Source organism: Juglans regia, chromosome 3, assembly GCF_001411555.2.
Source record: "Juglans regia cultivar Chandler chromosome 3, Walnut 2.0, whole genome shotgun sequence".
Taxonomy (NCBI): Eukaryota; Viridiplantae; Streptophyta; class Magnoliopsida; order Fagales; family Juglandaceae; genus Juglans; species Juglans regia.
Genome location: NC_049903.1, coordinates 27,370,399 through 27,383,622, shown reverse-complemented (window position 1 = coordinate 27,383,622; position 13,224 = coordinate 27,370,399). Strand labels below are relative to the sequence as shown.

At 36.2% G+C, this 13,224-nt stretch overlaps 1 protein-coding gene across 1 annotated transcript; it reads right to left on the bottom strand.

Moving 5' to 3' along the window:
• Positions 1-1,857: 1,857 nt before the first annotated feature.
• On the bottom strand, positions 1,858-3,616 carry LOC108985273 (aquaporin PIP2-4). The gene is made up of 4 exons (XM_018957490.2): positions 3,161-3,616; positions 2,778-3,073; positions 2,392-2,532; positions 1,858-2,293 (listed from the first exon to the last, which is right to left on the bottom strand). Exons 1-4 carry the CDS (start codon positions 3,465-3,467, stop codon positions 2,174-2,176), a joined length of 864 nt encoding a protein of 287 aa, XP_018813035.1. The 5' UTR covers positions 3,468-3,616; the 3' UTR covers positions 1,858-2,173.
• Positions 3,617-13,224: the final 9,608 nt, after the last annotated feature.

Genomic DNA, 13,224 nt, shown 5'->3' with positions numbered 1-13,224 from the left:
CGATTGTGAGTTGTGATAAAAAATTAAGAATTGAATAAAATATTATTTATTAATATTAATATTACTTTTAGATTTAAAAAAATTAAATTATTTATAATATTTTATATAAAAATTTATAAAAATTATAATAATAAGATAATATGATATTAGAATATTTCTCAATCTAAGAGTTCACGAAAGATTGAAGGCTTGGCACGCAAGGTTATATAAAACGGAAAGGTAGGATTTGAGAGTTGTGGACTAAGGCTTGACGGCATAAAGTAAAGAAAAATAATAAACACTCGTCATTCTTTATAATATTTTATATAATAATATTTTAAAATAAAAGTTATTTTTATAAAGTAATTTATAAAAATAACATTATTTTATCAAAATATCCTTATTTTTTTTTATGTTGTGTATGTCTCATTATTCTAAAGTAAAAATAGGATATAAAACTAGAGTACAAGACATAAATAAGAGGAAAAAATTTGAAGAGAAAAAAAAAAAAAAAAAGCAGCAACAAAAAGGGGGTTCTGGATCCGCTTCCTGTAGAGCCAAATCAACTGCTGCGGCAGGTTAAAGAGAACAAGAGAACTCTATGGTAAGAGAGGTTAGTGAAGATAGAGCCGAATCATATAAATTCTTGTCTTATTTTTTTTCAGTCATTTATCATTGAGTAAGTTATAAATGATCATCGTTCCAAACACACCACTATCACGAACGGCCGCGTGAGAAGAGATGATCATCCGAACATATTGTTTCTAATCACCCGTGACCAGAAAATGCACGAATATAAAAACTTTGAGCTTAAACAAACCAGTTCGTCTAGGTACAAACGATTTGGTGGACGAATCTGCGTACAAAACTGATGTGGCTTGCTGCTGTCTATGCTTTTTTTATTTTTTTTACAAAAAAAGGCGAAGAGATTAGAAGAAGAACACATCAGCTTCCCAGATCCATTTTCTTCTCCTATTCGTCTACCCCCCAAATCTCATCTTTCTTTTGTTTTCTTTAATTTCTTTTCTTCCATTCACTTTTCATGCCGTTGAATAAAATAGACAACTCATGATCCACTGCTCCCCTATAAGAAACCACAGTATATATGCATCATTTTTTGAAATAAAACTCTCCCTCTTTCAGTTCACTGTCCTCAGATTATTCTAGTTTTAAGAAGCAAAATCATAGAACTAGAAGCAGGAAGCTTGAGTACAAGATCGCAGAAACAAAGAAATACAATATCATCACAATTTCCTAGGAAAAAGCTACTGTTGCTCTAAGATAAAAAAAAAAAACAAACAAAACCCCAAAATAGATCCGTGGACTCAATCCCAGAATTAATGGAGGGTTTCAACTCCGACAACACTAGCATCAATGATTCTAATATCATCAATAACAACTTAATTGCCGCAAGCTCTTCTTCAATAGCTTCTGCTCCTAGCAGGCACTACGAAAACCAGAAGCAACGGGACTAGAACACCTTCGGCCAATACTTGAAGAACCACCATCCTCCTCTTTCCCTCCCGAGATGCAGCGGTGCCCACTTTCTTGAATTCCTCCGGGAGAGCATAAATTAATCGGTAGTATTAGTTTTTTTCCAAAATCAACTAATTTTTGGTTGATTTATGATTATGTTAAAAATAAAAAAAAATATGAACCCAAGTACAGCCTCATTAAGAATGGACTTGAGAATCCGTGGGACGAAGTCAAGACTTCAGAGGCTGCAAGGGTGGAAAGAAAAATGAGTTTTCACTTTGTGGATCCCATGCCTGACGGGTGCACAATGGGTGCGCAGAGTTCCCTTGCGTTTAGAATTATTCTAAACCATATATATTTATATATTTTGATTATTTGTTTATAAATTAGAAAATCTAATTAAAAAAGAAATTATAGGAAACCCATGCACGAATGGACAGAGGTAATACAGAGCACTTAGCCAGAGGTAATACAGAGCACTTAGCCTTAGCCGACAAATTCACCCATAACATCACGAGTACACAGTGAACAGAATGAGAAGACAAAAATTACATAGGAAAATGGGACATTAGGGCACATTTAAAACGAGTGCCCAGAACTTAAAGAAGAAGAAAGACAGGACATCCAGCTTGCTCTAAACACTCCCAAACCACATCAAAGTGCTGCTTCTCTTTCCAGAAATTGGTGAGGAGAGACACTTTTACTTTTCCTTTTTAATTTATATGGTGGAAGAGCTTCTGAAGGATCCTAGAGCTTTAGCAGCGCCAGCTCTCAAGATGTACTGGTGATAGAATGCAGCAATAGCAGCTCCAATGAATGGTCCAACCCAGAAAATCCACTGAAAGATTACAAAAAACAAAAAAACCCAAATTTAAGTTAGCAACGATGTTTCATAATTCAAGAGAAAAGAAAATAAAGATGGCTCTAGGTGCATACTTGGTCATTCCATGCCTTGTCCTTGCCGTAGATGACAGCAGCTCCGAAGCTTCGAGCCGGATTGATACCAGTTCCGGTGATTGGAATGGTAGCCAGATGAACCATAAACACAGCAAACCCGATTGGAAGTGGTGCCAAGACCTATAATTTGCATACATAGAAACAAGATTCCTTCAAATTAGTTTAAAATAAGCTTAATTTTCAGCTAAACCATTAACATTATAAATATTTTTTTATTTAAGTAATCAACTTACAAACCCATATAAAATATGATATAATAGCTATTAAAATTCAAGAGGAAATTCTATCATCTGTCATGCTTAGACTTTTTGTAAAATAATTTTACTGACAAATTAAGCGAAGGTTGGAGATGGAGCTGTACTTACAGGTACATGGGAATCTCTGGCATTTCTCTTGGGATCGGTGGCAGAGAAGACGGTGTAGACAAGGACAAAGGTGCCGATGATCTCAGCGGCCAATCCAGTGCCCTTGCTGTACCCATCAGCGAGCTCGTTTGCTCCACCACCGTACTTGCTGTAGTAAGCTTTCTGGAATGCCTTCACAAGCCCACATCCGCACACGGCTCCCAAGCATTGAGCTGCCATATAGAAAACCGCTCGGACCAGCGACACCTTTCTCGCAAGAAACAGCCCGAATGTCACCGCCGGGTTAATGTGTCCTCCTGCACAACTTGGTTTTAGTTGATTCCGAGCCATTTTTCAACAAATTCTAAACAGAAAAACAGTCCTGAAAGAACCCAATTACCCACCTGAAATGCCAGCTGTACAGTAAACGAGGACGAAGATCATGCCCCCAAAGGCCCAAGCTATACCGAGAATCCCAACGCCGCCACAATCGTCGCCGCCCTTGGCCTTGTCGGTCTGGCTCTTGTATCCAATCACGGTCAAAACAGTGATGTACAAGAACAAAAGCGTGGCAATGAACTCGGCAATGATAGCCCTGTAGAAGGACCACTGAGTGAACTCTTCGGCATCGATCAATGGCGCCGGCGGTGGGTCGTGGTAGTCCTTGGCGGAGAACCCACCTTGACCGGCAGCTTCAATGTCCTTGGCCATAGTATATATCACTCGTGAGGAAGCTGAGTAATCAAAGTGAAAGAGATCAGCTCTGCTAGAGAAGATGAGAGAGAGAGTGATAGGGTGATTGATGAGAAAATGCAGAAAGGTTGAGGGGGTATTTATGCAAGTAGGAAGAGGAGTGTTGGGACTTGGGATTAGTGTAAGGTTGCTAATTAATAAACTCAGCTTTGCCGCCCCCCACCTCACCATGCTTCGTTTCTTCCATTTTCTTTGACCCCACAATTTGGTAGATGTCTTCCTCCTCTGGCCTCTTCTGATTCGCCACACGATTCAGTAAGTTCCAAGAATCTCTCGTATTTTCTTAATAAAATATATATATCATGTCACACTTTCTTTGCTTCTTTTCTTTATTCATTTTCGTTTGTTTTTCTTCCCTACAACGAGTTTCTTCGGGTTTCTATGAGATTCACAACGGTAAACAAGACCTTCTTTTCATCCAACACAATAAATTAAAATCCGTTTGAATAGTAAAAATATTTCATCTCAATCTAACAAGTTGTATTAGAGCCAATAGGCATGGATTTGAGTCACGTAACTGTCATCACGAGGAAGGAATTGTTGTTCGTTGATTGGCTGCTTAATAGTTTGATACTATTCAATGTATTCATCATCTTCAAAATTAATTATATTGTTTTTTCTTCTTCTAATGTCTTGTCAAATTATTATTGAGAATTTATTTTTCTTCTATCACTTATTTGTTAATCATTTGATTTCTTATTAAATATAATGATTAAAGATAACATATAATATTATGATTGAAAATAGGTTTTTAATGAGAATTTAACCCTCACAATAAATCTTTATCATTATAAGTATCCTGTTATAGGTACTGATAAAAAGTATCGATAACTGAATTAAAAAGTACAATTTTTTTTTTTATTCTTTTTACATAACTGGATTGATAAATACCGATAAAAGGTATGGATAGATTTTTTTTTAATTAATTTTTGCTCTCAAAATGTATATTTTTATAATAATATTGAAGAAAATAAAAGGAACAATAAATGAGAAATAATATTTACAGTCATATAAGATGTTAGTACTGCATATTTTTTTAAAAAAAGTTAAATAAATATAAAATTTATATTAAAAAATTAAATTAATTTTTTAATAATAAATCATACTATTTTTTTTAAAAAAAATATATTATACTTGTGTATTTTTCATAATAATAATAATAATAATAATAATAAAGTATATTCAACGAGAGAATAAGATGACACGCGTGGACAAGTAATGGGGGAGGGACCCAGCCAGCATAAAGAGATTGTAGGCGAGACGGACATAAAAATCACATGAGTAGTGTGACTTATTATGGCGAGGCGTGACTCAACCGACCATGTCTCATTCATTCCCTCCGTCACCACCACCGACCCCAACTTGCATGCTTTTTCTTTCCTTTCCTCAGCACAACCAACCAACCACTCACGTCCAGCCACGTTTTCTATACGTGCCAGCCCCACCAATCAGTGTTCTTCCTTTTTTTTTTTTTAATTTTTTAATTTTTATATGTATATAATTTCATTTTAAGAAAAATATTTAATACTTTTGGCACGATAATACAAATTCTCAATCCTATTAGATTTTCATTTAATTAAAATAAGAGATGATATAAAAATCATAAAGTATCGCATCCATAAATAAATCAATTTATTTTATTCGATCGCTATCCTACCATAGAGAAAAAGAAAACTCTCGGCCTTGGTAGAGACCAAGACGAAGAAAATTCAACAAAAGACATTCTTGGCTGCAATGATGCCACGTGTCACGTACTTACATGAATATGGTCCATGCCACCTCAGTCCTCTTGGGCAATTAACCGTCCGTGGCCATCCATATTTTGGCGGCCTTCGCCAGCTGTGATCTACTCACGTGTACAGTTTTTTTTCTTTTATTTTGAAAAAACAGAACTTCATTACTTGTTATAGCCATTACAAAAGGCAAGATGTTAGTTTCTATAAATCTACTCACGTGTAGAGTTTTTATTTTGAAAAGAACATAACTTCATTACTTCAACCATAGCTATAGCCATTACAAAAGATAAGATGCTAGTATCTACATAATCTACATCAAAAATTTCTTGAGCTAATAAAATAACTTTTTTAGCTAGTTGATGTGCCACCTTGTTAGCATCCATACTCACATGTTGTATTGTCCACTTTATATCTAGCAATGTGGTCTTAGGGTCCTCCACCAAATAGCTTAGTATTCCATTTTGTATTGTGCTTTGTCTCATAGCATTGACAACCTGAGTTGAGTCTCATTCGAAAATAACATCTTGCAGCTTTAGTTCCTTACACAGTCTTGCAGTCGCGAGTAACCCCTAGCTTCTGTAATATCTGGTTGTGAACAGAAATGAATTGATTGCATTAAGGTGGCTAAAACTTCAGCCTCACTGTCTCAACAACCACTCCAATTCCAATTATGTAATCTTCATTCCTGATAGCAACATCTCAGTTAAGTTTCAGCCATGTATATGGTAGCGCAATCCATTGTCTGCTAGCTTGTTGCTGCATCCTCATGTGCATACCTTCTTGCTGTATTTGTATCTATTTGAAATCCTGTTGTGCTTGCTTAGCTCTGTTGCTTATTGCTTCTAGGGATAGGAAATTGCCTTCAAAAACCATTTGTTTCTCCTATGCCATATTTCCCTTGTTGTTTCTGCAAATAAATTGATCTCATCTTGGTTTGTTCTCTGAAGCAAGCCAAGAAAAATGGAACCAAAGTCTGCTTCAATAAAAGTAGCTTTTTGAACTTTCCTTCTTCCTAACCCCCAAACATCTTGTGCAGATGGGCATGACCAAAGAATTTGAGCAGAGTTTCAATTGCATTCTGACAGATGGGGTATAATGGGTCAACTGTAATCTTCCTTTTGTGCAAATTCTGTTTCGTTGGTAAGGCATCAGTAATGGCACGCCGAATGAATACTTTTACTGAATTCTTTGTTTGCAGCTTCCATATTTGTTTCCATAACTCCATTTGATCCCCTTTTTTAGAATATTCTCCACTCTGATTTTGTTGTTGCCGCTTATACAGGTGGTATGCACTTCTCAGAGAAAAATCACCATTTGTTGTGGCTTTCCATACCAGCCTATCTTTTCTATCACATTGTGACACAGGTATTTTAAGAATTTCTTTAATCTCTGCCTCATTAAAAGCCTCTGTCAGTAATTGTATGTCCCACCATCTCTTGTTGTGATCAATTAAGTTTGCAACTTTTGCATTACCTGATAGAACTCTCATTGGTGATTGAATGTTGCAAAGTCCAGTTGTTGGGATCCATTTATCAATCCACACTTTAATTTTTTTTTCCCATCTCCTACTCTCCATATGCATCATTCTTTGATTATGTCAATGACTGAGTATAAGCTCCTCCATACAAATGAGGGTCTTGATCCAAGTTTAGCCTATAGAATAGATGAACTAGGAAAATATATTGCTTTCATTATTGTGGCTACCAATGATGAAGACTGAGTAAGAAGTCTCCAAACTTGTTTATCTAGTAGAGCTTGATTGAAACTCACTAAGTCCCTAAATCTCATTCCTCCTTCTGATTTATTCAAACTCAAACTTTGCCAGCTTTTCCAGTGAACTTTCGAATTATTTTCATGGGAACCTCACCAAAAATCTGCCATTAGAGCATTTAGTTTATAGCATAGTGTCTTAGGTAATGAAAAAACACTCATACTATATGTGGAAATAGCTTGGATGACAACCTACCTTGATTAAAATCTCTTTTCTAGCTTGTGACAGAAACTTGTTCTTCCAATTCTCAATTCTCTTGCTTACTCTTTCAATGATGCCTTGGAATTCTCTAAGTTTTGACCTTCCAATAAAAGATGGTAATCCCAAGTACTTTTCTAGATTAATAGAAGCTCTTAAACCAGCAACTTCCATGATATAATTTCTGGTTAATTGTTTAGTGTTTGTGCTGAAAAACAATGAGGTTTTCTGTCTGTTGAGTTGCTGTCTAGAAGCCAATTCATAACCATATAAAATCTGATTCAATCCTGCCCATTCTTGTAGAAAGGCCCTACAGAATAGCAGACTATCATCTGCAAAGAACACATGTTTCATCTTTATTCTCCCTCCTGCCAATGGAACCCCTGAAAGTAAACCTTTATGTTCTACTTGTATTAGCATAGCAGTTAATGCCTTAGCACAGATTATGAATAAAAAAGGGGATAAAGGGCAGCCTTGTCTTAATCCCCTTGATGGTTTAAAAACTTCTTGAGATGCCCCATTAAGTAAAACTGAGAATGATGAAGAATTTATACACCTGTGAATCAGTTCAGTCCAATTTTGATCAAAACCCATTTTAAGCATTGCTTCTTTGAGAAATCTCCATTCTACCCTATCATAGGTGATATGAACCTGTGGGAATGAATTCCCTTGAACCCACAATCAATTTGAAAACTTCCTAAGAAAGTCAAAATCAAGTCAACGGATGGAGAACCTAGACCTGATGAGAAATTGTTTCAAGAACCTAAATTATATTAAAATCTAGACCCGTTGAAGAACCCGTCTCAAGAACCCAGGTTACAAAGGAGGAAAGCCACAAAGGTTGTGATTTACCTTTGATAAGTTCAAGAGTTCAATCAAGAACAAGAGAAGAAAACTCAACTCACAAATAAAATTCAATATTGTCTAATCTCTCAAATGAGGCTACGAAGAGTTTTTAAACCCAAACCTAATCAAAACCCTAGCCAATGAACAGTACCGTCTACAGTAACCCCTACAATAAATTGATCAAACCCTAGTTCCTAAAAAGTAACTTTCCAAATAAGCCCTTGGCCAAAATACAAGGTCTTCCCAAAAAACATAGTTCATAAGAAATAAGACATGTGGGCCAAGCATCTTCAAGCCCACTTATTCTAAACTAATAAAATAAATCATTTAACCAAATTGGAAGCCTCCAATAACAATAGGTCGTATCTCTAAGTCATGTCTTCCATAGCTTGAATCAAATGGATCAAAACTGGTTCTTCTTCTTTCAGACCCATCTTGAGTGTTGGGTTCTTGCCGGCTTCATCTCAAGTGGATTGCACCAATCATTGCATTGCTTCCTTGATCTTCTTGGCCATTGATCTTGTAATTGGCCCATCTGGAACTTGCAAAGGATTTTTAAGAGTAGGCTCACCTTGGTTCCTATCAATAGGCCTTGCTCATATCTAGTTTCATTTCCATATATCCTTTATGAGCATTCAACTTTGTTTTCATAGTGTGAAAAGTCTCATAAGCTGCTAAGATATTGTCTAAAATTAGCCTTCAGGGAATAAAAGCATACTAATTCTGTGATATGATGGCAGACATGATTTCCTTCATTCGATTGGCTAAGAGCTTTGTAACAATTTTGTACAGTACATTACATAAGTTGATTGGTCTGTACTCAGTAATATTCTTTGGGTTGTTATGCTTTGGTATCATCACAAGGTATGTGAAGTTAATAAAAGACATGTCTTGCTCAGAATTTAGAGAAGATAAAATGGCTTCACATACCTTATCACCCATAACAGACCAATATCTTTGATAGAAGCACGCTTCATATCCATCTGGCCTTGGAGCCTTGTATGGCCCCATTTGAAAAATTGCATCTTTAATTTCTTCTTTGCTAAAAGGTAGAAGTAGCCTGTTATTCATCTGTTGAGTTACTTTTCTTTCAGTAGCATTAAGAAATTCGTCAATGTGAGTAGGCTCAGAAGTTGTAAACAAACCCCTATAAAACTGAGTAAAAGCCTTCCCAATTTGTTCAGTATTTGTCAAAGTAAGTCCAGACTCATCCACAAGTAGGGGTGTCAATATGTAACATGACCCATTAACCCAACACGAACACGACACGATAAAAGCGGTTTAGGGTTTACCCTTAACGGGTTCGAGTCAAAACGGGTTGACCCGTTAAGACACGATAGCTTAACGGGTTGATAACGGGTCAACCCGTTATGACCCGTTATAACTCGTTATGAACCGTTAAGAAAGTTAAAATTACAATTATACCCTTATATCTAAAAAATAAAATTGTTGAGATTTTAATTTCGATATTTTTATTGTTTAGATTGTAATTTTGGACTTGTAGTTAGTTTTATATTTTTTTATAGATATTGTGATTTTAACATTTATATAAATTTATGTTAAACTTAACTAGATTAAAGAGGTTAATTTTGGGTTTGTTTCAATCCATTTACATAAATAAGTCAAAACGGGGTTGACACGACACGACCCGTTATGTTATTGGGTCGTGTTAGGGTTTGAGATTTTGACACGATAAGCTTAACGGGTCGGGTTAGGGTTGACCTATATAGTATAATATACATGTCTTGAAACGACACAAACACGACCCGTTAACACGATTTGATACCCCTATCCACAAGTTGCAAAATTGTGTTCCTCTTTTTTTCTTTGGCTTGCACAGAGATGATAGTATCATATGTTTCGATCCCCTTGTTGTAGCCATGTCACCTTAGCTCTTTGCTTCCATTTCATGTGTTCCCTCTCAAATATATCATCCACTGCTTTTTGAGTCTGTTTAAACTGCTGTACTGATTCTGCTGTAACAGATTGCTGTAATTGTTGCAGCCTGTTGGTTTTCTGAATTAAACTGCCTCTTTCCTCCAATTCCTTTCTATAGCTCCATCTCCTTAAGTTAGTCATACAATTCTCTAACTTTTCCTTGATCCTTTGCAATCCAGCAACATGACCTCTCCCTTGCTGCCATGCCTTCTTTATCACATTTTCACAATCTGAGAAAGATGACCATCTATCTTCATATCTTATGACTTGAGTAGGTTTGATTGAATTGATATGTTGCTGATTTAGTGACACTAAAATAGGACAATGGTCAGATGTGGATGAAGTCAATACTCTCACCTCTCCTCCTCCAAAGGTTGTACCCCATTTAGAGTTTGCAATTGCTCTATCAAGTCTCTCTTTTGTAAAAGTATGATCTGACCTGTTATTAGCCCATGTATACTTACCATCTGTATAACCCAAGTTCCTAAGCTTGCAGTCTTGCAACACTTCCCTGAACCTTTCCATCTGTTTTTCCTTTCTTCTAGCCCCTCCATACTTCTCACTTTGGTACAACATCTCATTAAAGTCTCCTAAGCAAAGCCACCTTTTAGGATGTTGAAATTTATGGTGTTTCAAGAGACTCCAACCTTTGTGCCTATTTTCAGTTTCAGGATGACCATAGAAGCATGTCATCATCCAAGAAATTTTTTTTAGATCAATCCACGAGTTGATATGACTCTGAGAGTAGCTATGTATTCTGAGTTTGTATTCCTCTTCCTAAAATAGAGCCAACCCCCCACTTCTTCCTACTCCCTCCATAGTAAAAAGACCTTAAAAACCTAACTTATATTTTATAGCTTCCAATCTATTTTTATCCATCTTGGTTTCAATGAGAAACAAGATGTTAGGCTTGTGAAACTTAACCAAATGGGTAAGGTCACTAACTGTCCGAGGGTTGCCAAGCCCTCAACAGTTCCAACTTAGAAGCCTCATTTCTCCCAGCAGGGCTAATTAACAGCCTCCGCCGATAAATTCACAAAAGATGCCACAACTTGTTTCTTGCCCCTAGCATCCTGATTATTCTCCAAGGTAAATGGAGTATTGTCTTCTTCTGTTTTCCTTTTTCTTGTAGCATAAGGAGTATTAGTCAGCACCTTAATATTAGGATGCCCCCTAGCCTTTCTTTTCCACTTATTTCCACTTGTCTCAACAGCCTACTGTGGTTTGCATAAGAGCAGTTGATGCTTCTCTATTTAGTTTCCTTTCTCCTCAGTATTTGCCTTCAAATCTGATGAGGGCTCTGGAATTGAAATGTTCAGACAATTGTGTGTCATATCCAAGGCTAGCTTAGGTAAAACAGTCATATTCAATAAATATGTTTGACTGGTCTACTGATCCTCATTCGGTACTGTCTTCAATATAATCTTGCTACTCTCTTCTCTTATCACCTCTTTATTTTGAGTAAGCCTTTGACTTTCTGTATCCTGGCCAACTGGCTTAGTCATATTGATAGATTGGAGGGCCTTTCCTGAACTGCTACTATAACTTGAACTTGTTCTGAGCTATTTGTTCTAGTTCCTGAGTTAGTAGTTCTCATCCAAGTCCCATATTGATTGGTACAAGTCAACTTAGCAGTATCCACTTGATTATTTAGGCCAATACATCCACTGGAAGCATGTTTTATAACTCCACAAGTAAATCAAAACTTAGGAAGTTTTTCATATTTGAAGTTAACAAACCCTCTGTGTCCTATCAGATCTACCACTTTCCCTTTTGCTAGTGGTTCCTCAAGTCTAATTCAACAAGAACTCTCAGCCATCTCCCCCAATAGTTCTCATTGGTATCAGCATCCACTATTATTACAGTCCCAATCGATGATCCAATTCTATTCCCAATTTCCTTATTCATACATCCCATGAGTAAATTATGTAACTGAACCCAAAGATTTGTATGTGTAAAAGCCAAGTCAGCTATAGGAGTATAACCCTCAAATTTCTTCAGACACAATAAGTTCATGTCAAATAGCCAAGGTTGTCCCTCCCATATTCTATTCAAGTCTGTTTCAGTTTGGAATTCGAAGATATATAGGTTTTCACCTATTTCAAAGATCTTAATATCAGTACAAAATTTCCATATCTTGCACATGGTATTTTTGAAGGCTTCTTTATTTATCTTCTTATTAGCTATAATTTTTTCCACCAGACACAGCTTACCTCTTTCCATGGTCTCCTTGACATCCTTTCTCGTGATTACAATCTCATCTTTTTCTTCCTGTGTTAATGAAAATCGATTCCATCTTTTGGTTAATTCTTCTATCATCGTATACTCTAAATCAATTCCTTTATTCTTGTTCACTTGTAGTCACTGAGTTTCACTTGTAGTCACTGAGTTCTACTATCTTGCTCTATAGAATTGCCCTTGGCAAAATACCCTTCTAGTGAAGGATGTTTTTCCTCCTCGCTAGAGAGCTCTGGAAAAGAGAGGAAACCACTCGTGTATAGTTACTTTGAAATTATAGTTTTCCAGTTTGTAATGTTTTGTCGCTTAGTTTTATTTTATTTTATTTTTATGCGAATTGGGTGATACAATTTTTTTTTTATTTACTTATAGTTAAGGAAGTGACTATTAGTGCATTGATTTTTTTTTTATATATTTTTTAAAAATATTTTAAAATGATAAAAAAACATGAATAAAAAAAATGAAATGGCCAATTTGTCCTAGCGGTCACTTGGAGCGGTGCTACTCAGGTGGCAGAGTAGCACCGCGTCTTTTTTTTTTATTATTGTTTTTCAGAAACCCCTGAATTTCAAGAGAGCAACAAGTTTTCCCCTAAATTTTGCATTTTGAACAGAAATATTCCTTCAGTCGACGTTACTTTATATCCACATTTATGATAAATACTATGTCAGATAATAAAAAAAAAGAAAGAATGAACAAGTAGATTTTGCCATAAAATAATTGTACTTATTTGTAAATGACATGTTTCACATCGCCAACTATTCGGATAACTTGTAACAGATGAGAGGGCGGCACTTGGTGCCCAGTGGAACTCCGATGCCTAAGTCAACGACAAGATAACCACCCTAATCTATCGACATTATCAGATCACGCGGTTTGTGCCATAAGCTCTTGGGCCGTGATTCTCTCAGCCTTGGGCCTATAAGCCAAATCTGTCCTCTAGTCGTGGACTTATTGCCATGGGACCTAAACATCCCTTCTAGTTACC

Excerpts from the sequence above, each read along its gene's own strand:
- LOC108985273 (XM_018957490.2), bottom strand. The coding sequence starts at position 3,467 with ATGGCCAAGGACATTGAAGCTGCCGGTCAAGGTGGGTTCTCCGCCAAG. Across the intron at positions 3,074-3,160 it reads CTGTACAGCTGGCATTTCAG|GAGGACACATTAACCCGGCG; the intron begins GTGGGTAATTGG and ends CAAGTTGTGCAG. Across the intron at positions 2,294-2,391 it reads ACAAGGCATGGAATGACCAA|TGGATTTTCTGGGTTGGACC; the intron begins GTATGCACCTAG and ends GTAATCTTTCAG.